The following is a 27,916-nucleotide window of genomic DNA, read 5'->3' on the forward strand; positions in this document are numbered from 1 at the left end:
CGCTTGTTGATGGCTCTGCATGGCCTGGCACGGCTTGGCACAGCTCGGCAGCTGCTGTGGCCCGCTACTGGGCCCACACGGTCAGGCCTGGGGATGGGTGCTGGGGCACCCAGGGGCAGCGCTGCTGCTGAGGCCCAGCGAGACGCCCGCAGCCCGATCCCCGCCTCACTCCTCGGCAGCCGCCCGCTGGGGCGGGGATCCGCGGCAGGCACTCGGCCACCCTTCCCCGCAGGGCCTTGCGGCGCCGGGGCGGAGCGGCTGCTCGGCTGCGCCATCCCACTCCCCCGCCCAGCCGCGCCCCGCCCCGCCCCGCCCCGCCGGCGGACTACCGGTCCCGGCATGCCGCGCGGTGGCGGGAGGGGCTGTTTCCGCCCAGCGCCCGCCGCGAGTCGTTGCCGCCGCTGAGGCCGGAGCCGTCGTCGAGGCCGTCGCCGCCCAGGCCGGAGCCACCCGCCCGCCGCGCCCCGCGGCACGGCCAGCGCCCGCCATGTCGGCCCAGGCCCAGATGAGGGCCCTGCTGGACCAGCTCATGGGCACGGCCCGGGACGGTGAGTAGGGGCAGGCGGGGCCTGCAAGAAACGCCGCGGCCTGGCCGCCGCCTCACCCCCGCGGAGCCTGGCGCGGCCGCTGCCTCCGCTCCGGACCTGCGGCGCGATCGATCCGCCCGCGCCGGGGGACGCGGCGGGCCAGAGCCGCAGCCCCGGCCCGCCCCGCAGAGGCCTGGCCCCGGCGCCGCCGAGCGAGCGAGCGGCGCGACGGGCGGTGCCGGCGGAGCGAGCCCGGGCCTCGGCGCGCCTCTGGGCGGCCCGGCGAGCTCGGCCCAGGGAGCCCGGTAGTGGTAGGTCGCCTCGGCCCCGGCCCTAGAAAGCGCCCGGCGTGGGCCAGCCTTGGGAGGAGCCCGCCGCTCCGGGCCCTGGCTGCCGCAGAGAGAGGTGGTAGGGCAGGCTCCGTGCCCAGGCCGCGCCGTACGCACGGAGGCGTGTAGGTAGGTTGCCTGCAGGAGCCGGCCGCTGTAGTTGTTGTCCAAGAAAAGAAATGACAGCCTGTGCAAAATATGTTCCCGCTGCGGTTTGTATCTCCCTTCTGCGTCTTGCTGAGTACTTAAATCCCCTCTGGCACGTTAGCAGGGCTGTGCAGGTACTTTGCACTTTGTTTCGTAAGTGAATAAGTGCTTTTCTTTCTTTGTGTATTGAGTTGCTATTGAATTGCTTCCCATATTTTTATTTCATACAAACTGAACAATTGTGGCCCCTCTATTTTATTTATAAAGGTTCAGTGTATCTTTGCCTGCCTACATCAATCTGCAAGGGAGTTGCAGAAAAGCCTCATGTTCATCGAGCCGTGAGTCACAACCAATTTTTAAAGCTGTTATAACAAAAACAAAAAAAAGTGTTTGCTTTTTTTTTCACAAGTAACTTTAAAAGTGTAGCTTAGAAAGAAAAAAAAATAAGAAAAAAACCCCCATTTTCAGTAGACACAACATTATTCCTGGATGCTTGCAAATCCTAAACTATATTCATACTTTAGTATTACACATACCTGTGTCATATACACAGATGAGCTTTAAAATTGTCACATACCATTACCACTTTGCCTTTACTTTTATGTATCATTCCCCTGACTTCCTTACTGCAGGTGTGGGCAAGAAAACTTTTCCTTTAAAACTTTTCAACAGTGGGCATAAAATTCTGCAGCTGAGGTCTTGAAGAATGCAGATGGGTATAGTATATGTTGGAGCTCGCAGTGTGTATTGACTAACTTTGTTTCTTTTTTTACTTTTAATTTCTTTGCTTTTCTGATATTGTCTTGTTTAAGTGGCTCCTGAGTGTAAAATGTCTTCTGAGGGTGGGATGCGGGTGGGAAGCAGACTTCATGTTCCAGGCCAGGACCTACAAGATTCGTCTTTGCCCGGCCTTGGAAAGCACACTGCAGATTCAGTTTTCAAACCAAATGGACCGATGCTTTAATTGTCGGATGAGCAAATAGCAGTCACCTATAAAAACTGCCCAGCACAGCCCTGTTCTGTGAGTCATGGCCCTCCAGTAGCGTGGGGTTTGGTATCTCCTGCCCCTTCCTTACAGTAAAAAAGGGGGGAACAACCCCACAAAACATAAAAAGTTTTGGCTGCGAGCCAGACTGTCTGGCTTCTTTTTTCTCCTCTGGGTGTGCTGTCTCTTTATGTGGATGACAGGCCTTGGACATTACTTGGCTCGCCAGCACTGTGTTTAACATGGTATACTCGATGACTAAATGCTAAAATAGTGTTTTTTCCCCAGTTAAAAGTGTTCCAGAATATCCTGATACCCTCTAAGATTTTTTTTTTTTTTTGAGTAATTTTGGGGAGCAGGAGCACCAGGTATTTTAATCTGCATATTAAGGTGAAATGATCATACCAAGGTCTTTGTTCTTGAGTCAATATTCTAATGTCTCCTTTTTTAAAACCACAAATGAATTTCAGGAGATGAAACCAGACAAAGGGTGAAGTTTACAGACGATCGTGTTTGCAAGAGCCACCTTCTGGATTGCTGTCCCCATGATATCCTCGCAGGAACAGTAAGTATATTCTCTGTAATAAGGAGTTCTGGGGAGGCAGATGTTGGTACAAGTCTCCAGGGCTCAGCTGTGCTTTGTGAGTACCTTCTAGAAGAGATCAGGCTTTCTGTGCCTGAGGAGCAGTCATAGTTCTAATTTTAGTTTGTGTGACCTGTGTATGGAACCACTGAAGTCAGGAGCTCTCAAAGTTCACTTGAATCTTCTTTTTTTCTCCCACTATCACACATGAAGTTACAAGATTATTTCTCTTTTAGCAGTTTGAGATGTTTAAGGCCTAAAACTTGTCTTGCAGAGGCTGCAAGACCATAGCTAGCCTGCTGTCCTGGGTGCTCTGGTTGCATCTTCAGGCTAGCAAGTGTTTTCTTATGTGCTGCAATAATCGTTAACCCTTGGAGCTTTTCAGTCTCCTTTTGCCAGCCATGTCATGTTCCCTGATGGAATGACATTTTTTCCATCATTCTTGCTTGCCATGGTAATGGCAGGTTTCAGCTCAGGCTGACTTTGTCTTTAGAGTTGGTTGGTGTGAGCAGTGTGTCACTCTGCCTGACTGGTTTGAAACTGTTGGGTCGCCTCCTTTGCTGCTGCCCTCTGGGGACAGAGCTGGCTGGTTTTCAAAGGTTTGGCTCACATGCTCTCTCTCTGAGAGCAAAATGTGATGTGGACTTTTAACAGTGGGATCTTGCTGAAGTAGGTATTCAGTTTAGGCGCCCAGATGAAAGATGCAGTCTGACTTTTGAAAGAAAACAATGCACGTCTGTTGTAATTGTTGCTGTGCTACAGAATTGCAGGATGGAGATGAGTATGGATGTTTGAAATCCATTTTCACCCTCCCTGTTTGAGACTAAATACTGTGGCAGTTCACATTGTCCATCCATTTAACCTGATTGTTTAAAGATACTGTCGTTATTTATAGGTTTTCCTGCTGTTATTTCAGGAGCTGGGTTTGACACAGTGGAGTTACCAGCAATGGGAGGGCTGGCACTCCTTTCTCTGTGTGTGTCACTGTGATACCAAGACTCTGGCAGCAATAGTAGGAAGAACTTTAGTAAAAGCTGCTTCAGCTCTGAGCATTCAAGCTTTGGCTTTTCAGTGCTATTGCAGAGTAACATTGGAAGAGTTAAATACCAATCTCTGTGTATCTCTGTATTTATGTGTTACTAATTTGAAGCTCAGATGTATTTTTCAGCAGTCAGCCTCCATCTCACCTCACTTCCATTTCAGGAGTTCAAAGCCGCTTAGATCTCCATCTGCCCACCTCCATCCCTCATACAGGTCACTGTGGTTAGGGTATATCTTTCTGACACAAGAGTCTGCAAAGTCTTTTTGGGCCCAGAAGGTGTTTTGAAGGTGCAGGCTGCTTTCTGCCTCTTCTGGTACGTTTCCAGGAAGAAGGTAAACGGTGAGTCAGAGGGATTGAATTAAGTGACGTGCATGACTGCTGGAGCAGGTGCCAAAGCGTGGAGGAAGTCTGAAGTGTTCAGATGGGTTGCGAGTCTCCTGGGGCTGAAAAGCACATAGAGAAAGCTGGTCCTCTTCTGATGTTACTTGTCTTCAGTGAGTCCTCTTGCTGTGGAGTTTATGCTCAGAAGCATCACAGGGGAGCAGGAAGGAAGACTGCTTCTGTGCAAGTGGTCTTGTGTGTCACTCGGATGATCTTGTGGTGGCTTTTAAGTGGCTGTGGAGCTCTCTACGCCACTGTTAGCAGGTTACTGAGGCAAGAAAAAGTATTGGTGCTGCAGATCTGTGTTGAAGGAACATGTGATGTCCAGAATGGGAACAGCATTTCAGCTGTCAGCGCTACCAGCACACAATGAAACTTAGCTGGAACGTGTAGGCTTTCCTCGTGATCTCAGTCAGGTTCCCTGACATCTTAACCATGCTCCATGAAGGGGAGAGCTGCGTAGGTGAAGCAGCCTCAGCTGGATGGGGTAGCATCCATCTCTGGATGTGTATTACTGCAGAAATCATGACTTTGGCTCTTTTTGGAACCTTCCAACAGATGCTTCAAGCCTTCTGGTGCTGGTTATGTTGCATTCTCCCCCTGAGGCATTGTTAACTGCTGCATCCTGCATGTGTGCAGATATTCCTTAGTGAGGGGCTGATGGGGGACAAGCAGGAAGCTGGATCCCTGGGGTCACTGTGCTCAGTGTAATGGGAAGGAGTCGCATTCACTGGCCTTCACGTTCAGAGTGAGAGGAATCCAGACCATAAGTAAAGCAGTGGAATATTTCTGAGAGCTGCAGGAGGCATGCTGATGTTTGCTTTGTTTGCTGGTGGTCCTGGTCATACAAGCTGTAATTTTAATTTGGTGGCTTTTTGTGATTATTCTTTTTTTGATTATTCCCAGAAACTTGTCCAAATGTGTTACTAAATAAACTACAATAGTCTCTTCTTGGTGTCTGTGGGTAGGGAGGAAACTTCTGGGGGAACAGAAGTTGGTTTAGTGGGCCCATATGCTGTTATCGGGGGACTTGTCATCCAGATCATTAATGGCATGCACTGACTTGCCTCAGCAGCTGATGGTAAACATATTTCTGTCAGTGGAAGTACTGCAGCACGTTCAGAGGTGGCATCAGCTGGTAATCCTGAATTTTAGCTCCACTAATAAGCAGACAGATCAGTCTGAAAGCTGCCCAGGTAGAACACAGCTTGGAAATGACATTCAGGGAATTAACTGTGTTCCCCACTGGGAGATGTGAGTGAGCTGAAGTCTGTAGGTTGCAGGGTGATTTTGTAGGGGTCTCTGCTTTCCTTTTTCACTTGGGTGAAACTCTGCAGCTCTGATTACTATTAAAAAGCCTTCCTCATAGAAATAGGCTTTCCAGTGAGTTTGCAGTTTAGTGGAGATCGTAAGAGATAGCTCACAATGTAGATTGCTTAGCAAATGTGAACAGGATTAATTATCAGTGGCATCTACATGTATTCAATGTTTATGTGCATGGGGGAGTTCAGATCTTTACTCAGAAACTGCTGGGCTCCTTGGAACTGGTGGTGGCTGGGAGGGAAGATGGCTGGCTGGGTGTTCCTGCCATGACATGTACCTTGTAATTTGTTCTGTGGCTCACACTTATTTATTATTATTTTGGCTTTCAAAACGTCATTCTTTTTCTACTTTGAGAAATGTTCTCTGTTACATATTGATAATGTTGAAATGCCATTTCCATGGTTTGAGGGCATAGTTAACTTTGGGTTATGTGGTTGTTGACTATGGGGGGAAAAGCCCCCAAATTTAAATGGCATCGATTACAAGGGGAATGAAAAGCAGTATGGAAGTCAGAGCTTTCTGGGAAGGGAAAGGCTCTCAAGAAGTCTCTTGTTAGATGGGGTCATATGTAGGATGTAGCTTTGCTGGGCATGTTTAAAAGTTTCAGGCTGCAGCTGACTATGGGAAGAGGCTAGCTAGTAGAATTAGGAGTGGTGTTGAGTGTGGGGTTGTGCTCATCTACTGGCAAGAGCCCTTATTCCTTTAAGTCCATTTGTTCTTAGTGGGAAGCATTCTGTCTGGGCTGTATGATTTGGTATCTTTCAGTTTGTTACTAGGGCTCATCCTGACCCAGGTGCTTTTCCAGGTGAGTTTTAAGTAGGGTACAAAGCTGTGTATTTTGCTGTGCCATAGTAGGAGGTATTTGTAGTTGCTGCTGCAGGATGCTGTGTCTTCCCACATCCTTCCCAGCAATTTCTAAGGCTGTTCTGTGACCTAGAGAAGGAGTGGGACTGGACTTAAAGCGTTCAGGGCATTTTAATGTTGTTCCAGGAATGCATAGAAGAGTTCTAGCAAGCATGTGGTGCTTTTGGCTAGTTCTATTACTGATAGGTTAAGCGGGAGCTCTTTTTCATCAGAAGACTTTATGAAAGCTGGCAAGAGTTAAGTATTTGCTGCTTGTTGTCATAATGGAGGGTTCTTACATTGATTTTGTTTTTTATTTTCAACAGCGAATGGACCTGGGAGAGTGTACAAAGATCCATGACTTGGCGCTGCGAGCAGATTATGAGATTGCAAGTAAAGAGAGAGACCTGTTTTTTGAGCTGGATGTGAGTACAGAGACATTCCAGTTACTTCTGTGGAAACTGCCTCTTGAAGTTATTTGGCTGAACAGTAGAGCTCAGTGGAAGTTTCAGCTAGCCATGTTATTTGATGTGTTAGCTGACAAGATGTGGAGACCCCTCCACAGGGTCAGCTCGATTGCTGCCTTAAAATGGAAAGTCATTATGGCCCTTGCGACACCATTAGTCCAGCTAATGAGGAAGGCTCCTCTGGCATTCCTTGCATCCCATACTTGCTGCTCTGTACCAGGTCATTGTAACCTGGTGGCCTGTCCCAGAAGGAGATTTAACATTAAAAGCCTTCTGCTCTGTGGTTTCGCTTTCCCAGATTTAGTTTTCTGTAATGTAACAGATCAGGCAGAAGAACAATTCTGTCTTCCCTTTTCATGTTATTCCAATGCTTTTGTTTTTGCACCTGTTGCTCATACATTGGAAGTTCCAGTGCAAAGCAGTCTTTGTGTGAGCATCCTCTTATGTGTCAAAGAACTGTGTCAGGTTCCAAGCAGATGACAGACTTCGGGGCAGGGATCAAATGTTACTTTTTCTACAAAGTGTAATATCTTTTTTTCTCAAGGCATCTGTTCTTGAAGCTGTTTGTGCATTATACAGGGATTGCTGTTGGCTGTGTCTGGCACAAAGGGCACTTTATTCACAGTTCTTTGTCTGAATATGCAGGCGATGGATCACCTGGAATCCTTCATCGCAGAGTGTGATAGGAGAACAGAACTGGCCAAGAAACGCCTGGCTGAGACACAGGAAGAGATCAGTGCTGAAGTGTCTGCAAAGGTATTTTCCTTGCAGTGAATGTTTATCGTGGATGTCTGTGCGAGAGCACTGGAGCTGTGTTGTCTGTGACACCACTGGTACTCAGGAAATGGGCTCCACAAAAGCTTTGTGGTTCCCAGCCATCCTGCTCAAATTCTGCTCTGGCTGTTCTTGTGGCAAACTTACTGGCGTAGAGGACTGTAGTAGTATAAAGCATGAACTCTAAAATAGGTCACTTTAGCATGGCAATAAAGCATGTTGGTTTCTCCCACACACTTTTCAGTGTTAATGTAATAGCTTACAATGTTAATGTAATGTAATAATGTAATGGAATAGTAAGTCTAGCCGATGAGTGTCATCTTTTCACTGAACAAATCCTCATGGAGTTTCCTCTTTGGGAAACTTTCCTCTTGCTTCATGAGGTGAATACAAAACATTCCTGGGGCTGTTTTTGTGGATTCTGTCTTGTCCTGTAAGCCAGAAACGTGCTGCTTTTTGTGGCAGCATTGATGATGTCCTCTCCATGTCGTTTTTCTCTTTGCTATGTGTCTCTGCCTGCATGGCCTATACTTGGCCCACCAATTTCTTTTTGTTGGGAGTCTTGACTTTTGGAGACCTATGGTCATCTTCCAACAACTGATTTTGTTAAACAGGATTTTTTGGAGAAAAAAGAAAAGTTGTCATGCAAGAGGTTTTTTTGTCTTACTAAAAACTACCTGTTCTCTTTAGGCAGAGAAAGTACATGAGCTGAATGAAGACATAGGAAAACTCCTAGCTAAAGCTGAGCAGCTAGGAGCTGAAGGAAATGTTGATGAGTCTCAGAAGATCCTGATGGAAGTGGAGAAAGTCCGAGCAAAAAAGAAAGAGGCAGAGGTATGGTGTTGCTTCTCCTATGAACTGCAATAGAGGACTGGGCTAGACTGAGCCATGACAAAGAGCTGGGTGGTTCTTGCCTCTTTTCCTTTGTTGCCAGTATGTCTTTGTTCAGTTTCAGCCTTGTGCCAGCAAGCAGTTGGCAGTGTAGTGTGGTAGATGAAGAATATAAACTTTTATCTAGTGAAGAGAGCTGACAGAACAGGGAGGGATTTATTCTCCCAAAGATGGGGTCGCTAGTTGCTTGCAGGGAGAGATTGTCAGGGTAGCTGTGCTTGCTAAGTGTTTGTTATGGCACCTCCTGTATATTGAGGGTGGGTTTTGATTCTTGAAAGTAGCAGTGCAATTCTTTGCAGGGTTTTCTCTGGAGGGCTGTGACTATGTAAGGGCTCCCTGACATTTGTGTGGGTTTTTTTTTTGCCTACCTTTAGGAAGAATACCGAAATTCAATGCCTGCATCCAGTTTCCAGCAGCAGAAGCTCCGTGTGTGTGAAGTCTGTTCGGCATATCTGGGTCTCCATGACAACGACCGTCGTCTTGCTGACCACTTTGGAGGCAAATTACACTTGGGTTTTATTCAGATTCGTGAGAAACTGGATCAGCTGAGGGTAATCCACTCTGTTTTAAGCCTTCTCCTTGTAGTTTACTAAATTCATACAGAATTCTTTGCAGAGTGCTTGTGAAAGTCCAGAAATTTCTGATTGCAGAATCCCTGAAACCTCAGATGAGGCTTTGCATAGGCTCATCTTGGGTTTGTTCTGTAATTTCTGGGTAACTAAATATGTGCACTCAGAATTAGGCAAACCAGACCATTGCTGTCATTTGTTCCTTACAGCATTGGTGCACTCACCTGTATTTTTCTCGTTGATATGGCTGAATTTTGTCACTCTGGGTTTTTTTAGCTGAGGCGTCTTAATGAAATGCTTGAACTGAAATTTCATGTTGTGCTGTTGGTGAAAAAGGTCTTCAGTAGCTGAAGTGATGAGAAGCTTTCTGAGGGTTCATAATGGAGTTCTAGTACTGGCCTTGCTTGCAGAGGCCATCAGCCTGCTTGAGTAAGAGTGGTGAATCCTGTGCCTTATTCATGAGACAGTATATTGAGGTCAGAGCCTTGAATGAGCATGGGCACAAGGCCTCGGCACTGTTCCATTGTAAGTTGTGTACACTCATGGTGAGACAGTCGTTTGCCTCAGAGCTAATGAGCTTGTCTCTTAGAGCCCAAGCGCTCAAAGCAGAGTAGGGAGTGGCATTTCTTGCACTGATGGATGTTAGTGAAGTTGTGAGGAAAATGGAAACCTTGATAGAGATCCTAACTAGCATATTAAATGCAGTGGAATGTGTTTTTGTCTTACTACCTTTGTCTTACTATCGGAATAGTCTCCCTGAAGATCTCTGACCTGTTACTATATGGCTGAAATACGATGTGGACTTTTCCTTTCCTAGAAAACAGTGGCAGAAAAGCAGGAGAAGAGAAACCAGGATCGTTTGAGGAGGAGAGAGGAGAGAGAACGAGAGGAGAGAATGGGCAGACGGTAAGTGGAAGCTGATAACTGGCTTGTGAAGTTGGTTTTGAAGTAGTCTGATTTCTTGTACGTGAGCGTTGCTGGAAAGCAGCATCTGCTGCTGTGATTAGCTGTTGGGCATGCTCTGGATACTGAGCACCCTGGCATTTAGTTAAAGATGAAAACAAATGCACAAACCCCCTATGTTAGAGTGATTGTATGTGCATTGTGTATTTGAAAGATGTGAGCTCCATGTAGTCTTCAGGCTTATATTGGTCTAATCCCTGTCTTTGGAAATCTGAATCTAGGTAAAATGCCCTTATCCAATGCATCTCAGTGGGGAAGTTTAAGATGAGTGAGGGCTGGGTCTGCTCAAAAGGTGCTAGTCATGCAGAAATTCCCTGGGCAGCCCTCCTCGCTTCTAGGCTGGAAGATGACAGCAGAACAGAGCTGGTATATGTGAGCCAGGTGACAAGGTGCCTGTCTTGCTCTGAAACTTTTCTACAATAGCAGTGAGGTGCTTTTGGCACAGCTTTGGAAAACATTTCTTAGGGGATCCAAGGGATCCCAAGGAGTGGCTGCTTCTGGAGATTGAGGCCGTGTGTGTCACCTGCTCATATGTGTATAATCTGAGCAGTGGGAGTGGCTGCAGTGTTGGTATTCTCAGGACGAGCTCTTCCACATCTTGCCAGCTGAACTGGAAAAATCCTTTCTTCTGTACCTGAACAGAACAGGTTCACTTGTGTGTCAACAGCTTGGTTAAACAGTCTGGTGTGGAGAGGGTGGTTATTTGCTATAGTCAGGCAGAGGATGTGGCTGAGTAGGATTGCTGCTCTTACTGTCACAGCATCTCCCCAGTTACCTCTCTATGTGTTTCTCCTCTTGTACTTCTTGCATCAAAAAACCCAACCTGACTGCCTGTGGAGAGCTCTTTTTGACCCTCAGTGTCAACTGAAGAGTGTATTTCAGCCATCCATGTCTGAGGCATGAGATACATAGCTTCAGTATGCTCTAAGATGATGCTGGCTTCAGGGTATATATTGCTGGAAGTGCTGGCAAATAAATACCAGAATCGAAGCAGCTTGGTTTTCTGTGCTCTGCAGCTTGGTGATTCTGATGTACAGTGAAGCCCCAGATTTTTAGGCATTCTCCATTCAGGGTGTTTCCTGTGGGTTTCCTCTCTCTCTGGATTACCTTGGTGTCATATGAGGCACCAGTTCATGCTGCATCTTTTTCCTGAACTGCAGCTCTTTAGGTAGAGCCTCACAATTTTCTGGCATCCATGCAAGACTGATAGTAAGTCAGTTATGTTTGGGAGCTGCAGATTCTGGAACGGGGTGATAAGTGCAAGAGTTAATTGAAAGGGATACGTTGCTGTGGTCAGAAAGATTGAAGTGAAACAAGTGTCTTCCTGTGCATCTACTCCATGGCGGGCTCTTTCAGAGGCACAGCAGGACCATCTGTAACCTGGATTCAGTGTGTCTTGTCTCCATGGTGTCTCTTCTTCCTGGAGTTCGTTTCTGTGTGAAAAATGCTCCGCAGAGTTGCCTTCATGAGGAGTCCTCTAGATCTCTTGTTTGGTCTGCATTTCCTCAGAATACTGGCTTTCTTCCTTCTGTGGCTTGTCTGTGGTTTTGGTTTTGTGTTGTTTTGTTTTAAATAACCCCAGACCCTCAGTTCGTGAGAGCTAGGAGCCTCTTGTGTTCAGAAGTAGTCCGTATGTGGGCGCATCTGAGGAGGGGATTTGAAGACCACTTTTGAATGTTTATTTAATCTTTTAAGTAGGAAGGGTTTAAAAACTGCATTGAGTTAGCTTAAAGTCTGAGCTCTTGCTGGTTCCATACATAGCACTACTTGTGCTACAAGTAGTGTGTGGCACAAGACTGTGGCCAGCCTTTGCTCTCACTCTGTGTGGAAACATCCTGTTAAGATACCAAAGAAAAGCTTGTTATGAAGGAGTCAGCAGTGCTGTACAGAGGAGGTCAAATTATTTGCCTCTCCAAAATAAGGACTTGACCCAAAGAAGGAAAATAGTTTTCCAAGTGGGCATTCAGTGTCAGAACTGGAGCCCAGATTTCTCCGCTTCTCAGCACCTTATCTGTTGGGAGCTGTGGACCACCGTGCTTGCAGGGGCATCTTTCCATCAAAAACTAATGGGCAACTTCTTCTGCCTTTCAGACTGCCTCTCTTAACCAGAGCTTGTTAACTGTAAAACCACAGAAGACATATTTCCTTCATAACTCTTCTTATAATGTCTTCATATGCAACATATTCAGGGTGTTATTCAGTAAGAAAAAGAGTACTGCTTGACTTGGAGAAGTCTTCAGTGACTTACAGGTGTTATGACGTACCGTGGAAACCTGTAGATTCACTTGTGAAACTGTTACTTCTCACAGGCTGTATTAATTTGTCAACTAAACTGTGATTTGCACATAAGGATTAGTGAAGTGGGCTGTCAGCCTTAGTGGTAAATAAGCACAAGTCCCTTGGTGTTGCTGGTGGCTGTGAGCTACCCAGTAATCTTTTAAGACTGAAGTTCTGTGGAGAGGTAGCATGCTTGGAAGTGCAGACCTCTGATTTGCTTCCACAGTACACCAGCAAACAGGTTTAGGTGGAGTTGCTAAATGGATTTCCTTTGTATTAAGTTAAACAAGTTGTGAAAATCAGCACATAGCCTCTGTGGTACAGGGCCAAAAAAAGAGGAAAAAATAAATATGCTGAACTTCTCATTCCTCTGGACAGCTCTTTTCTACTGTCTCCTGCTGTATGCTGATTCAGGCTAGTAAGGAAAGTGCTTCTTTTGCTGGATGCCTCCTAGATTCTGAAGTTTAGTGCTAGGGAGTGATTGCCAGGTTATTGCACACATTCCTGCTCAGATCACAGGTGTGGAAGGTCAGCCAGGCTTTTCATAGGATGTGGAAGGGCTTTGTGTAAATATGTGCACTGGTCATTGAGAATAAAATGATCAGGAGGAAAAGAACATTGTGAACTTGGAGTAATTAAAACCATCCAAAAAAATTCAGCTGCCTGCCAGGCGTCTAGAGGAGGTCCTGCTGCTCTGTCAGGTTCTGCTCTATGAAAAAGGAGGTGTGTGGTTATTGCCTTGCTCTCCTGGCTTAGCAGCTTTGCCTTCATCTGGTCATCTTGTGTGTTGCCTCAGATCATGGTCCATTTGCCTGACTCCAAGTTCAGCTCCACCCTGTTTACAGTCCTTCTACTTGAATTGCTGCCCACATTTTGGGGTTTTTTTTGTTTTCACCATGATTGAGCAATCCCATTTCATTGTGAAGGAAGGTCAGTGCACATTGATTCTCTTTATCTTGTCTTATCCAGGTACAGGTTTAATTGATATTATTAAAATAGATGCTTCTTTTTCGCTGTTTAAAATTTTACCTGTGTGTAGCTTTCATCCTCATCTCTTGTTACAGTGCTCCAACAGCTCTGTGGCTGTGTAAATGGAACACCTCTGCGAGCCTGTACGCAGTGGGGAGACAGGAACAGTTACAAGAGTGAGTCCCTAAGTCACTAAGACCAGCCACTTCTCAGTTAAAGCAAAAAGAGGCTGTTCGCACAGGGTGTGATGTTTTGGTGTAAGCTGGCTCTAAAATGTCGCCATAGAGAAAAAGGGAAGGTCCATATTTCACAGAGTAGTATTTTACGTGGTGCTGAGTAATGGTGCTGCAGAAGTTGAACGAATTGAGATGTTATTTGCAGACTGCCAAAAGCTAATGCAGCATTAAGCTGAGAGTGCCGCACATGAGCTCTGAAGCCATGGAAATGTGGGAATAATAGTGAGGCTTGGATTGTTCTTCTGAAATGGCTTTCTAAGTCTGGGATGAGGGATGTTTAGTGTCTGTCTCAGTTACTTTGCAGTAATTGTTCTTCCCTTGTGTCTGTCCTCTCCTTTTTTTCTAGCTCAAGCAGGGAAAATACCATTGATGCAAATTTCCTCCTAATGTTTGTTAAACAAATGTGATGAGTGAGAAAATGCTGCTTTCTCTTTATTAAAACCTTTTTGATGTGCAACTACCTCAAAGGAATCAGTATCTTTCTGACTGCAGAGTGGCACTTCAGAACGTTAGAGTTGATGTAGCTGATATGAGACTGCAGAGCGTAAAGAGCATATAACCAATATGCACAGTCAGGAAGGTTTGTTGTGGTGTGTTATTAAGAGACTGAATTGGTTTGTAGACCTTTTAATTTCTGACAGGAAGCTCTGCATGTAGAAACTAGTGCTTCTACAAATTTCCTCAGTTTTTGACACATTCTCCCTCCCTCCCAAGTTGAAGCTACTTAAATGTTTTAATGGCAAGCTTTTTTTAAATGCCATATCACTTGGGGTGCTATTGCATTCCTGTGAAGAGCTGCCAGGGTGGATGGGTTATTCTGTTGAAAACCCACTGGCTATATCATACCTTCTCTCGCTTACCTGTTGTCTTCTTTCTAGATCTGGATCAAGAAATAGAGACCGTCGACGGTGAGTGCACATTTTTCCTGCAGTTCTCCCAGATGCCTGTTTGTGTTTCTATCTAACTACTGAGGTTTTTCCTGTGCCTCACAAATAGAGTTCACTCAGTGCCCCAGTCTCTTTGTTTTGCTCCCTGAAGGAAATGGGAATCACTGCTTGGGCACCTCAGTGGTGTTCTGCAGCCTAATGTAACTTATTGGGCCATAAAGCAGCCTAGTCAGGACAGATGGTATTGTGTGCAGCAGAGCACAAGGCTAAGAACATTCTTCATGCCACTTTCAATAAATGTCTAATGTACTTTCATAGTTTTAATGTTTGAAATGTATCTACTACCTGTATGATACATCAGATGTAAAAATACAGAGATTCAAGATAAAAGCTCCCCCATCTCTATAGAGAGCTTGCCTTAATTACGTGACAACATTCTCTGTGGTCAGGTAGCTGGAGATCTTCCTCTCTGCTGCTTTCCATATAAGTTGACATCCTTTGTTTAGTTCTTAGAGCAGACTGAAACAAATCTGCTTCTAAAGTGCAGTACTTCCACAAGGAAGATCCTCTCTTAGCAGACTGTCGAACTGGTTATGGTAATTTCACATGCCACTTTCTTTGGCCTCTCTTCTGTTTAAACAGGCCTCACTTTGAGCGAGGCACAGCTGGTAGGCTCTGCTCTAGGCATTGACACATGCTTACAGTAACAGTGGGAGCTTTTTATATAAGCTTCCCAGCAAATCAAACTTAGCTATTGGCATTTTGTTGGTAGCATGAGGCCCAGGAGGGAGGTGCCCACCCTGGGGCTGATCTGCCTTCTGTGTTGGCAGGGATGGGGCTGGGGGCACGAGTGCTGGTGCTCTGGATATTTGTTACTTGGGAGTGTCTGAGAGATGGGCTCAGGTGTGCAGACCCAATGCACTGACCCTTCTCCTGGATCTGAGGCAATGTGTGTCCCCTCCAGATCACGGTCTCGGGATAGGAGGCGGCGACGCTCGAGGTCGGCTTCCCGTGAGCGGCGGAAGTCTCGCTCCCGGTCCCGCGACCGACACAGACGCCACCGGAGCCGCTCCCGCAGCCACAGCAGAGGTCACCGGCGGGGGTCCAGAGATAGGAGTTCAAAACACAAGTATGTATTCTGTGAATCCTTCGCATCGCAGTGAGCCTCCCCAGTCCCTCAGAGTGAGCAGGAGTGCAACAGGGTTCTCATGTTAGCAGTTGCAGTGTTCTGTACCAGCTCCTGGGCCAGAGCAGGGCTTCCCAGTGGCTGGTTGTAGATGGCCTCATGTAACAGCAGTAGTGCAGTTGTACAGTGAGGTGCCAGCATGAGAGGACAAATCTAGGAGATGGAAATGGCTCCCTGGTTTGCAGTGCTGAGCTGTGAGAAATTGCTGGTTTTTTGTAAGAGAAGTAGCACAAAGGCTTGCTTGAGCTAATTGAGCCTCCCCAGGCCTGTAAAAGCCAAGTAACTGAGAGGCAGATTTGATGTGACATTTCCATGGTTACCTTCTGTTTCCCAGCTTCTTTCAGTGCTGGCACGGGAAAGGAAGTGTATGATTTGGGATCTGGGGGAAGTCATCTGTTAGAAAGCTGCTTGAGAGAGAGGGGATTTTTCAGGAATCTGCACTGGAGGGAGGGAAAAAGGAGGCCATGAGGAGGAGTTACACCATTCTCCTGTTGTTGAGGAGAAGTGCTATAGTTAGAGGAAGGGCTTTAAGCCTCTTCTGAAACTCATCAAAATACCTACTGTGTTGGAGGAAGGATGAAACAAGCATATGTAGGAGTATTAGAAGAATTGAATCCTTGTGTTTCCTTATAGCTCTTTTAAGCCCGGGAGCAAGTCTGTCACCAGGTGAAAAGCTTGCTGAAGCTTTTTTTTAAGCCCTCCTAATTCAGAGGGGAGTGCTTTAGCACTGTCTCACCCGATTAGGCACCACTGCTCAAATACAGTTCTAGAAACAAACTGACTGCTGGGTGTCTTGTGTCACTTTAGCTGAGGGGTAAGAACAGGTTTTAAAGATACCTGACGCTGGGGAGGGAAATAATGGTCTGAAAAAATGTATCTTAATAATTGAGGGGGGATGTGTAAATACTGTTAATTCTCCAATGGCTGAGATACTAAAGTCCTTTTTTAAATCTGTCTTGAACATGAAAAATAAAGAAAAGAAGTTTGGACAATTAGGAAGTGAGGAAGACCCTGTAATAACTATTACTAAAGAGCAGGTAAGGGATTACTTTGAAAACCTTGAACACATTCAAATCGGCCCATGGAGGTTGTAGGGGGATTGGCTGGCTGACAACTTGGGAGAGACCAGGGTCAGTTTAAGAAAATAAACTAAGGAACAAACAGAAAAACCCTGTTCCTTGAATGAGTGTAGCTTCTGTTATCACCTTGAATTAATGAAACCTGCATTCAGGTTCTGGTCTGAGCTCTCACCTGTAGAAGCAAACAGGCTGTCATAGGATCTGGAAATCTTAGGGCAGCAGGCGTTGCTGTGGGAACAGGAAAAGGGTTAATATCAGACAGATGCATGTTGTCGTCTGGTTAAATGTCACCATTTAATGAAAATGAAATGGCTTGTGATACAGAGAGCTGCAAGGTTTTAATGTATCAATTGTGCAGTATTTCCAAGCCTTACAATCAATGTGAATGAAAGCTGGAACCTCTGAGGTGCCTGCCAGGTCCTCCTCTTGTGACTGTAAAGAAAAACCTGTGTGCTGAGTCCATAAGTAAAATGTAATGGCCCTGTAGGGTCTGTGAGAGCCTCTGCCTGCTTCTGAAGGGGCTTGGGCCGATAGGGCTCATTCTGGATCAGCACCTTTTGAAGGCTGTGAGCCAATAAGCTGGTGTAAATCACGCAGGAAACCAGCCTTTTTGGAGTAGGCCTTTTGCTTAATTCTGGGTGGGCTGATAGAGTGAAGCGCTGCTGAATCCGCAGCTGTCCTTTGAGCCAGCTGTGAAAGGCTTTGCCTGTGGTGTGGGCTGTGAATGTAAATCTGAATCACGCTGACTTTGAACCCAGGGGGCTGCCCAAGACCATGCTTGTCAGGCTGCACAGTAAAAATCCCAGGGCTGAGCAAGCATTTGAGTCCAAAGAATACAGTTGGTATTTACAATGGTTGAGCAGAAAGCCACTAGCTTACAGCATAATGAAAAAACCCTCTGGAAGACAAGCAGAGCTGAGTCATAGGTGAGGAAGAAATTGGAAGTGCTTTAGCAGGGCCCAGTTAACAAACAAGGGGCCCAGGGAAGACCTCAGAGAGCCCCTTTAGCCACAGCTTGAAAGGATTACTCCAAGGAGAAAGTAACAAAGGCAGAGCTGTGCGCTTGGCACTGTAAAACTGGTGTTCTCTTACATAAAGCTCGTGGAGGGCCCAGGGTTGCTGTCTCAGGGCTGCCAGTCCCTGCAGTGCAGTACCTAGGCATATTTCTGCACGGAACTTGTGTTATGCCACAGCCCTTTTAGGGAAAAAGATGCTGTCATTTTGTGAGTATTTGAAACTCTTTTAGTTGTGAAGCTCATAGCGATGGTTTACTTTGTACTTCAGATCTTCTAGAGATCGATCTTCAAGAGAAAAGTCACGAGACAGAGAGAGGAAAGAGAAGAGCTCTTCTGAGAGGCGGCACGAGAGCACAAATGGCAAATCTCGTTCCAAGAGATCAGAAGAGAGAGAAGCTGGCGAGATCTGAACTCAAATGATCTGTGTTGCACTGTAAATAGTCTGATAAAACATTCTACACAAAGCCTAAATTCCCCATTTATATTTACTGAATACAACTCATCTTTTGTAGTTTGGAATTTTTATTGTTTGGCAGATAGCTGTGAGTTTGTAGAGACAGAGTTACGTACTGTTTAACAGGATCTTGTTTTAGTAGGAATCAATAAATCTGGACGGATCGTTTCCAATTCAGGCCTGTGGCTGCCACGCTGTGTTTGTCTGACCCAGTGACCGCGGCCACCTCTGCAGCGCTTCAGCCCTTCCCTAAAGATCTCCCTGACCTTCTGTGAGCACACCAGTAGCACTGGTTCTCAATTAATTTCTCCTTCTGTTTATATGAAATTCAGAAGTGGGTTGTTTTTTTTCCTTTTAGCGCTTACACACCTCTTTTTTTACACCTCCAGCATTTGAGAGCTGCCTCGCTACTGCAGCTAAGTCAAGACAGACCAAATTTGGCCCTGATCTGCCTGTTTTGAAAGCTGTTCATCTTTTGTGAGGATCACCAAATGATCTGGAGCACATTTCTAAGAGGGGCTCAAGTCTGGTTTTAGTACTTTTTCAGTTCAAACAATACAGTGCAAAATCTGGGCCAGTGTCTTCAGTAGTGGGGTACAGACCCCAGCCTTGCCTGTTTTCTGTGCACTCCGGAGTCAGGGCCACCTCCTGGTGTTTTCTGACTTGCAAAAAAAGCGTTTGTGTATGTGTGTTTTATCCAAGGCCAGGCAGGCAGAAGGTGGCCGAGAAGCAGAGGTGACTGGGGCTGGAGCAAAGGCCAGGGCCAGGGTGAGGGAAGGCAAGAGCTGCCAGCAGCGCACTGCTGCTCCTGGGACCTCAGCACCAGCGTGTGGAGGAACTTTGCATATTGTAACTCGCTTGTTTGTAACTGGGTTTATTTTGCAGTAGGGAGGAGCCTGCCCCGCTGTGCCCGACACAGCCCGGACCCCGGACCGATGTTCTGTGAGTAACGCACTTGCTGCCAGCCGTGCTGGGCGCTGTCGGGGCATGGGGCTGGCTGCTGCTCCTCAGCTCGCTGAGGCCGGTGTCTGTCATTAAACACCGCTCTCTCCTAACGCGAACAGGAGCGTGTCTGTCAGCCCGTGCTCCGGCCGTGTCCGGTGCGGGGGGGTCCGGCCGGTGCTTGTCCCTTCCCATAAAGCTGCTTTAACAGTTTCGGTTCCCCGCAGCCTCCCGGCGCCCCCTCGGTGTTAGTCCTTAGTGCATGCGACCCCATCCCTGTTGTTTTACATCTAACCCGCGGTTCGCGTATTGTTTTGTGACCCCCGTGCCGGTGCGGGGAGCGCGGGGCGGCCGGGGGGCGGCGGGGCGCTCTCGGGGTGTCTGTACGTGCCTGTGCTGTTCTCTCGCGGTCTGATCGCATTAAAGACTGTGTTTGTGGCTCTCACCGCTCCCGGACTCGTTTTTGCGGGGCCGCCGCACGGCGGAACTGGGCAGCTGCGTCCTGCCGTCATTTCCTCCGCCGGAGGAGGAAGTGACGGCGGTGGCGGCGCGCACGGGGTGAGTGCGGAGCGCGGCGGGCAAGGGGTCGGGTGTTGCTATCGTTGCGGCCCGGCCACGGCGGGGCCTTCCCGGCTGCCTGCGGGGGACGAGGTGAGCTTCGGGACGCCCCGAAGGCCCGGGCTTGGCTCCGGGACGCCCCTCCTGCGCTGCAGGGGGGCCTGTAGAGGCAGGGAACCGGCTCCAACGGGGCGGGCGCGGGGTGCAGCAGCCGCTCCCGGCGGGACCCGCGCCGAGCCGCAGCTCAGAGCTGGGGAAGGCCGCCAGCGGGGCCGGCGGGGAGCACCGCGGCGCCCAGCCCTCCCCGCTGCTCTTGTCCCAGGCCGGTGCCCCTCCCTGTGATCGGGGTGTGTGTGTGGTGTGTTTGCTGTCCATCTTAAGCAGCTCGAGAACTGGCCTAAAGCCGCATCGAGAAGCCTTGGGAAGAATTTAATCCCTTTTGCAAGAGGCGGGGGCTCTGCCGAGGGAGCTGGTTTCTGTGTTTGATCTGAGCTGGTTGATCCCGGGTGGTTGGGCTGCGTAGGAGGTCTGCGGAGATGCGCTCGCACAGCGCTGTGCGTGTGGGTCTGTGTTCAGACAAACAGAAACACGAGAAACCCCTCATCTCTACAGAGCAACCTCCAGCCTTCAGCACCCTTCTTGGACAGGGTTCAGGTTCACTTTTTGTTCTGCCTCAGCGGCTCGTTTGCAGATGTGAATTAGAATGTTTCTCGCAGAAAGAAAAATGCTTTAATATGTTGAATTCCAATCTCATGTCCACCCTTTTTTCCTTATTTTGGAAAGCAAAAAGCTCAGTGTGACCGGGGCCAGCCCTCTGCAGTGGAGGCTGGAAGCCAAGAGGTTCTGCAGGCTGAGTGTTGGGTGTGCAGGTTGAATGGCCTGTGAATGAATGAGGTTTCCTCTGTGAATGTGTGTAAGGGAGAAGAAAAAATCCATCTCTGGGGGGAGAAGAGAGGTTTCTTTTGGAGGTAGCTGACAGGAACAACAGAGGCTGGAGGAAGACCATGGTTTTATCCTGCCCTAAACCTCGTTAGGCTGTGCAGGACCCAGCGGGCAGCATGGCGTTTGTGACCTGCGTAACAAGTGTTCCCCTTAAATGTACTTTCTTTCTGTCTTACAATAAACCCACATGAAATGACCATAGCCTCTTCTCAGGGGTTTTCCTGCACCAAGATCTCTCTGGCGATGTGGAGAAGTCTCTGTGCTTCTGGCGCAGGCCGGGGAGCCCCATGGGTGAGGTGGGGATGTCTCTGACATGAGAGATTCAAACAGCTGTCTAACTACTACTCTTGGGGTTGACGCAAGGGATCTGCAACAGTCAGTGAGGGTGAGTGGCCTGGATCCAGCAAAGCTTGTAAGTTCTGGGATGATAAATGGCACATGTTTCTGCTGGTTGTTATTACTGGCCTACACTATAATTAGTTCCATGCAGCTTCGTGGCTCTAATCATGTTCTTCATCTTAGAGTTTTGCTTTTCCCATTGCTCTCTTGGGAACTTACTGGATCGTGTTTTGCTCTTTGCTAAACAGATGAAGTTTCTCTACTTGAATCCCTGTCTCCAGTGAAAACTGCCATGGAAAACAGAACTTTTCTCCTACAAATGGCAAATGTATCACATTCTAAGGTGATATTTGGTTATGCTCTGAGGATTTTCTAACTTGTGCTGTGAATTCTCTGTGGCACCAGACGGTTGTGTGTCATTTAAGAACTTGACGTTTTGGAGAGACACATGTTAACAGAGGTAAAACAGCAGCAGTGAGGGGAGGGCAAAGGGCAACTGTAGCAGCAGAATGTGGGTGTTTCTCTGAGCTGGGTGCCTGCGTTGCCTTTGTGTGGTGTGGGTTACAGTGTCCTACAAAGGCTGTGTGGACACAAGCAGGAGCAGAGGTACCCAGCATTGGAAGGAGGTGGTCTCCTCAAGGCAGTTCTCCCTGCCAGCCTGTGCTGTGACTTTATATTGAGAAAGAGTTATGAGCTGCAGATGACCCAGCCAAATGACAAGCTTGTGTGCAGGGTGTGCGCGTATTTGGAAAGGAAAATATCTTCATTTGCGGGAAACTTTAAGTGTTATTTCCTCTTGGCTGGCCCCTCATGTAAGTGGAAGCGGAAGTGCAGAAAAGGGAAAAATGACCCAAGAATGTCTTCATGTTGCAGCAGGTGACTGCCCAGTGACTTTGCTGCAGAGCCGTGCTGTACATGGGATCAAAACTGAACAGTCTGCTTATGAAAGGAGCTGTGAAAGGAATGTTGCATCTTATTCAAAGCGAAACTTGGAAGCTGTTTCATCAATATTAATTGCAGCTTGGGGCTTCAACGGTTTTTGGCTGACAGGGAGGAAACCTGTAAGGTGCTTAAAACAAACAAACACAAGAGCCAGGCCAGCCAAATGCTGTGTTTGGGTTCCTAAAATGGCCAGTCAGAATCTGAATTCATCATTCTGTGAAAGGTACAAACATACTGAACATCAAACCTAAGTTACAGTATATTGCTAGGAATTTTCCAGGAACAACTAGTGCCTGGTGAGATTACAGATGCCAGGGTTTGGTATTTTATGGGTGGAAAATGAGTTAAACCTTCCATCACACTGATACTTATACGGTTTCTGTCACCAGTCTTCATACACCTGACTGCATGTGGTTCTCTGTGCTTGTCAGGCACCTCTAGCTGACTGGTAATGATAGTTTGTCTCTTGGTCGTAGCTGTGGCTTGGCATGAACTGCTTGCTGCACAAGTTTCACTGGTCTGGTTCAGATCAGATCTGTAAATCTGCGCTGTAGCTTCAAGGAGAAGAGGAAAGTCAGTCTCTCTGAAGGTGAGTAAGGCTACGTCTGTCCTGAGCGCAGCATTGTTGCTGTGGGACAGGAAAGGGTGTTTGTTCCTCCTTGGCTTTGACCAGGAACAGCTTTTAGCTTGTCCAGTTGCTGAGGAGAATAGCCTTTAGAGCTTAGAGAGTGATAGAAGCACTCACACCACCAAATGAAGTGGTGTGAGATGCAGACCCTGGCTGTGCTGCAGTGGGTTCAGTTGGGTCTCACATGCGGTTTCTAGTTATTTCCTTTCCTGTGAAGTTTTTCTCCTATGTTTTCTTGTGGCAGTGCCTCCCATCCCCAGGTAGCTGTGAGACCTAGCGCATGCAGTGTGTGTTCGTAATGCAGCAGCACAGGATCCTGTCGCTGCTTATTTCCTTGCAAGGTGCCTGGATGGGTTAAACTTCCCAGTGAATTATTTGGTGTCCTCTACCAGCAGGAGACAAAATGCTGGCTGCTAGAGGACAGTAAAACCATCTGAAATGCACGCCATCATTTTCTGCTTGTCTTCAATTAAACTGATTACCAGACTTCTTTGTTGTTCAGAGCTGAGACCATTTCACGTGCTGCCAGCATGTACTTTGCAAGTGCAAGTCATGGGATTTCCTGCATTGTTTGAGTCTTTGCCATTGACCTTTGTGGTCATTGTTCTGGCACTGCCTCTGCTTTGGCAGGGGTGCAAAGGGCATTATTCAAACCCTGAAAGAAGACATAAAGAATTGCTTTAAATGCTTTGAGGGCTTTTTGTAATCCATGGCTCTGAGGGTCATTGCTGCAAAAGAAGGGGAATTGCTGGGGCTGTCAGGATAATTACCACTTTTTTATTGTTCTCATCCCAGTCTAGATGACAATGGTGTGATTTGTAGGGAGTCATAAAAATAGACCTTCCATACTGCGTTAGGATGGTGTCCCTTTTGGACTAAGTGGGGAGAAGCCCAGCTTTGGGTCTTCTTGGGGAGTTGCATAGGAGCTGGAAGCACTTGGCTGTGCCCTGGAGGTTTCCTGGCTCCATTTGAGGAGCTGGAGAGGTTGGTTGTTGTGCTCAAGCCCTGCTGCAGCCTGTGCCATGGACACTGATTACCACTGTGTTCAAGAAGATCCTCCTTCGCCTGCTGCTGGAGACTGGCATGCCAGAAGCACAGGAGCCATCTGCCTCATGGCAGGGGAGGTCACTAACCCATTCCTGCCGCCGTCCCCCATCACTGCGGCAGTGGTTGCTCTGCTCTGGTAAATCATTTGCTTGGCCTGTGCGTGGAGCGTTGTACCTTGAACCTGCTGCAGGTCTGATGCCTGGCTCGCCAGCACGGTGGCCAGGTCAGGGGGAAGGCTGGAGGCATAACTGTTCCTTCCCCTTTTCATCTGGAGCCTTCCTGCCCCTGTGAGGTGCCTGCAGTTGTTCTGCAAACAGCCAGCTCATGAAGGTGTCTCTTGTGTTGCTGCTAGACTGATGTGAAGGGCAGATGGGCTCTTTAGAGTAAGATCTTTGGAATAAGATGCAGCTTCTACATTATTGATTCAATTGCATTTGCATGGTACTGTTCTGCTTGAATTAAATTGTCTGGAGCGGGATGTTGTACTCGATGTGCTGTTGTAGAATAGATGCCAGGGTACTCAGGTTGGAGTAAGCGCTCTGTGACTCCAGCCTTGTAAGTCCAGCAAGCATTTGAGGTTAGCTGTGGGACTGACAGCAGCAGGCCAGGCTGCCCTGCTTGCCCCAAGCACTCAACTTCTGCCTTGCTGTAGGTCTGGCCCCACTGTGATTTGTACCCAGAAGAGAAGAGGCCTCTGCAGCTCTTCCCTGTGATGGAGCAGGGACAACCCCAGGAGGTGAGACCCCACCAGTGGAGCCACAGCTGCCTGAAGGAACCCGGCCTCCCAAGGGTGCCTCTCATCTCGTGTTTCTTTGAACCTGTAAATGAGCTTGAGCATGAAACATGAGATGCAACAAGCCCTGTTGTTGTTGGAGTTGAAAGCCCAGGCTCTCTGCATTGTGTTGGTGCTGAGTTTAAGCTGTTTTCTGCTGGGGAAGTAAATTGCTCCAGTGGACAATCCAGGCACGTGACTGCTGGGGCAAGTCATGGAAAATTGGCTCAGTTGCTGTGTTTATTTGCTCTGATATAACTTTTTACGACACTGCCATGCAGCTTTTTCCAGGCTACTGGAATGTGTTATTCTGTATTTCTTCCCTTCTGCTATTTTTTGAAAGAAGCACTATCAACACCCATTTGCATTGTTCTTGTGGGTGATGACTTACAGGCTTCCGTAAAGAACCAGGGCTTTCCCCCCCTCTTTTTTATAAGGGGGATCTTGTAGCTCAAGATTATGACTTACAGCAGGACAAGTTTAAATAGCAGTTGTTAGCTCTTCTTCCATTCTGATGAAATCAAACTTGCCTGATTTTAGTCTCAATCTGCACCTCCTTTTTCCTCCAGGGAAGGAGGAAAATCACTCTCTTGCCTTCTGCAGGGCTGGGTTGCTAAACTTACCAAGTGGTTTCTCTTCTGAAAAGGTGTTGGATAACTTTGGTTTGTTCCTGACAGAATATGCTGGTGTTTGTTTCTCTCCCTGTCTCCTGGGGAAGCTCAAGTGCTCATTGCAGTAGGGAACAGCCTTATGTTGGGGTATAAAGGTCATGAGTGTTTCCTTTTACTTCTCCATCTGGGAGTCAGATGGGCACACACAGGAGGTAGCAAGAGGTCTTTGCAGCAAAAGGAGCTTTTGGTGTGTTTTTCTTGAGGAAGACCTACAGACCAGTCAGTCCTTTCTGCCTAGAGGCTGTAGCCTTTTTTGTCTGAGTCTAGCAGAGCTGATTTCCTCGTCTGAAGAAGAAATTGTGCCCTTCCTGCATCCCACAGTCTCTCTCCATTGCTCTGTGTGGGAGACCTCCGGTACCAACGGCGTTTTATATCCAGCTCTGCAACAATACACTGATTTTATCACCTCCCATTGAGTATTTTCAGTGTGAATATCAGGTAGTAACAGAATATTTTGGGTTGGTTGGTTTTTCAATGTATTCCAAAATCTATTTTAACTGCTGTTTCCATTACTGTAGGTGAAGGGAAAGAAGGGTGTCAGGATACCTATGAATGAGCTGTGATGGATAACAAAGACTCGGAAGCTGAGATCCACCCTCTGAAGACTGAGGATGTAAAAGTTCAAGAGAACCTTGAAAACTCTGTGGAGAGAAGAATAGTGAACAAGCAGTCATCGCAGCTGTCCCGGCTGTCCCGGTGGCGCACTGCTGCCTTCTTCATCTCATTATTTCTGTGTCTCGTAATTGTGTTTGCTTTCTCCTTTATCATTCCTTGCCCAGAGAGACCCGTTTCAGAAAGAACATGGCTCCGAAACTACAACCATGCAGGTGAGCTTGCTGTAGCAGGATAAATACCTACCAACTGTCCTTTTCCTGTATGTGCCATGAGCTTGAATTGTGGACCTCTACCTAATCACGATCTGGAGCCAGGCCTGCAGGGATGCTGCCCTTGGGAGCAAGAGCTGTGTGAATACCTGACCTGAATAAGCAGTGGCCCGTCATAATTGGAGTGGCCTTCCAGGAGGTGTTTACAGGATCTAATGGACAAATTAGATGCCGCTCTGAAGCTCTAACAAGGTAGCAGGCTGGCCTCATTTGGGAAAGAATAAGTGGGGAAGTGCATCTAGGAATAAAACTTTGTTTAAGTTTGGTCTGTAAAATGTTCCCTTGAAGTTTGAGCTGAGGTCTGGAGACAATTAGGCATTTTTTAACTCTGTCCATATGACTTTCGGACTTTTCCCCATGGCTAACAGGAAGGGGAGAAGAAGAATTGCATCTTGTTGTGGTTTTTTATAAGTTGCACACATTTGTAGTTGCTTTAGTTGGCTCTTTAGCCTGGGTACTGCTCCCTGGTGGCTCAGCATTCACTTCTGTGAAAGCTTTTCTTTAGTCTTATGTGCGGTGGGTGTGTGCTGGTTGTGCTGTAAGCACAGAGGTGGTGCTCACCAGTGGGGATTGAGCTTTGTGTGTTACTGCGGACATCCGAGTTCTGTTGCTCTGGGCTGAAAAAGGCTGCTTTTAGCTGAGTGAGAAACATGGAGTAGCTGGGGCTGGGTTTGGGGTTGTTTGGTAACCTCACACCAAGACTGGAGCTGTTCTTTGTTCAGCATAGTTCAGACTCTGGTTGGTTGGCTCTTAAAAAAGGACAAATCCTCTGGGGCATAGCAAACTTAAAAAATCCTTTGGCACTAACTTCCAGCCCTCAGTACTCATGTGGATGGCTTTTTTTAATACAAAAGCCAATTTGTCCTGAGGTTACACTGTCAGAGATGGAGGCAGTGAGTAGGACTCTAGGAATTTGTTTTGCTCCAGCTAGCTTTGCTGTTGGTTGAGGCAATCCTCACCAGTGCCTGCCTTGTGATCTTTTTTACAGTGGCCTACCAGTTTCTCGCCATACAAGATGTGAATAAAGACAAAGTACAAGATGTCATCTTTGCATTCAAAGCTAGCAATGGCAGCAGCAGCTTCAACAGATCCTGTCTGGATGAAGGTAGCTGATTCAGAAACAGAAAGCCTTGCAGTAAGGGCTGGTTTTGCTCTTTTAGCTCTAATTAGTGAGGCTGCTATGGGTCTGGGAGAGAAAACTGGGTTATCTGGGTGTGGAGAGGGACTGGGTGAGTCCCAGCTCTCGGGTGGTGTGGAGCAGCAAAGGTAGGGTGTGTAGGTAGTGTTCCCTCTGACTTGTCTCCTCCTCAGGTCTGCCCTCTCCATGTGCCTTCATTGCTGCTGTATCTGGCACCAACGGGAGAGCGCTCTGGGAGAGGCCTGCTGCCGAGGAAGTGGAGTTGATGGAGTGTGGCATGAAGCAGCTCGGGGGGGCTGAAGCCCCGGGTTGCCTGGTGGTGGGGAAGCCGGTGTCTCTCACAGCAGTTGACCTGCACACAGGTGAGTGGTGAGCAGGGTACCGCTGCTATACTGAGGATGATGCTTCTGCTTTCCTCACCAGCTGATTGTGAGACCTCTGTGGCTGGGGACGCCAGCGTGACATGACTTGCTGGTACATGAACAATGGGCACAGAGTGTTTATTATCCTTCCCAGAGCCATTCACTGGGCTGTTGAGAAGCGCCTGTTCTCTCAGCCTCTCTGTCCCAAAGGCTGGACTCTGTTGTGGTGGTTTGTGCCAGCTGCTGTATTGTAAGAGCAACATCTCACAGTATCACAGTATCACAGTATGTTAGAGATTGGAAAGGACCTCAAAAGATCATCTAGTCCAATCCCCCTGCCAGAGCAGGAACACCTAGATAAGGTTACATAGGAATGTGTCCAGGCGGGTTTTGAATGTCTCCAGAGAAGGAGACTCCACAACCTCCCTGGGCAGCCTGTTCCAGTGTTCTGTCACCCTCACTGAGAAGAAGTTTCTTCTCAAGTTTAAGTGGAACCTCTTGTGTTCCAGTTTATACCCATTACCCCTTGTCCTATCATTGTTTGCCACTGAGAAGAGCCTGGCTCCATCCTCGTGACACTCCCCCTTTATATATTTATATACACTAATAAGGTCCCCCCGCAGTCTCCTCTTCTCCAAACTATAGAGACCCAGCTCCCTCAGCCTTTCCTCATACGGGAGATGCTCCACTCCCTTAATCATCTTTGTCGCCCTGCGCTGGACTCTCTCCAGCAGGTCCCTGTCCTTCTTGAACTGAGGGGCCC

General features: G+C 47.6%; 1 protein-coding gene across 9 annotated transcripts in view; it reads left to right on the forward strand.

Annotated features, from left to right (window-relative positions):
• Positions 1–370: 370 nt before the first annotated feature.
• LOC308221727 (putative RNA-binding protein Luc7-like 1) overlaps positions 371–27,916 on the forward strand; it is a 39,248-nt gene continuing 11,702 nt past the window's right edge. The window contains exons 1-11 of one of the 9 annotated variants that reach the window (XM_080618931.1): positions 371–548; positions 2,459–2,553; positions 6,487–6,585; positions 7,273–7,383; positions 8,092–8,235; positions 8,667–8,843; positions 9,679–9,767; positions 14,185–14,214; positions 15,158–15,322; positions 18,814–18,870; positions 25,288–25,331. In XM_080618931.1, the coding sequence (XP_080475057.1) occupies positions 488–548; positions 2,459–2,553; positions 6,487–6,585; positions 7,273–7,383; positions 8,092–8,235; positions 8,667–8,843; positions 9,679–9,767; positions 14,185–14,214; positions 15,158–15,322; positions 18,814–18,870; positions 25,288–25,291 (1,032 nt within the window). In that variant the 5' untranslated portion in view covers positions 371–487 and the 3' untranslated portion in view covers positions 25,292–25,331. Of the gene's footprint in view, positions 549–1,270; positions 1,342–2,458; positions 2,554–6,486; positions 6,586–7,272; positions 7,384–8,091; positions 8,236–8,666; positions 8,844–9,678; positions 9,768–14,184; positions 14,215–15,157; positions 15,323–16,354; positions 16,417–17,742; positions 19,316–19,914; positions 22,241–25,287; positions 25,597–26,641; positions 26,789–26,964; positions 27,154–27,916 lie in introns of those variants that run through there. The other 8 variants (XM_080618932.1, XM_080618934.1, XM_080618933.1 and 5 more) reach the window with 8 other exon arrangements.

Source organism: Psittacula echo (genome assembly GCF_963264785.1).
Source record: "Psittacula echo genome assembly, chromosome: 5".
Lineage (NCBI taxonomy): Eukaryota > Metazoa > Chordata > Aves > Psittaciformes > Psittacidae > Psittacula > Psittacula echo.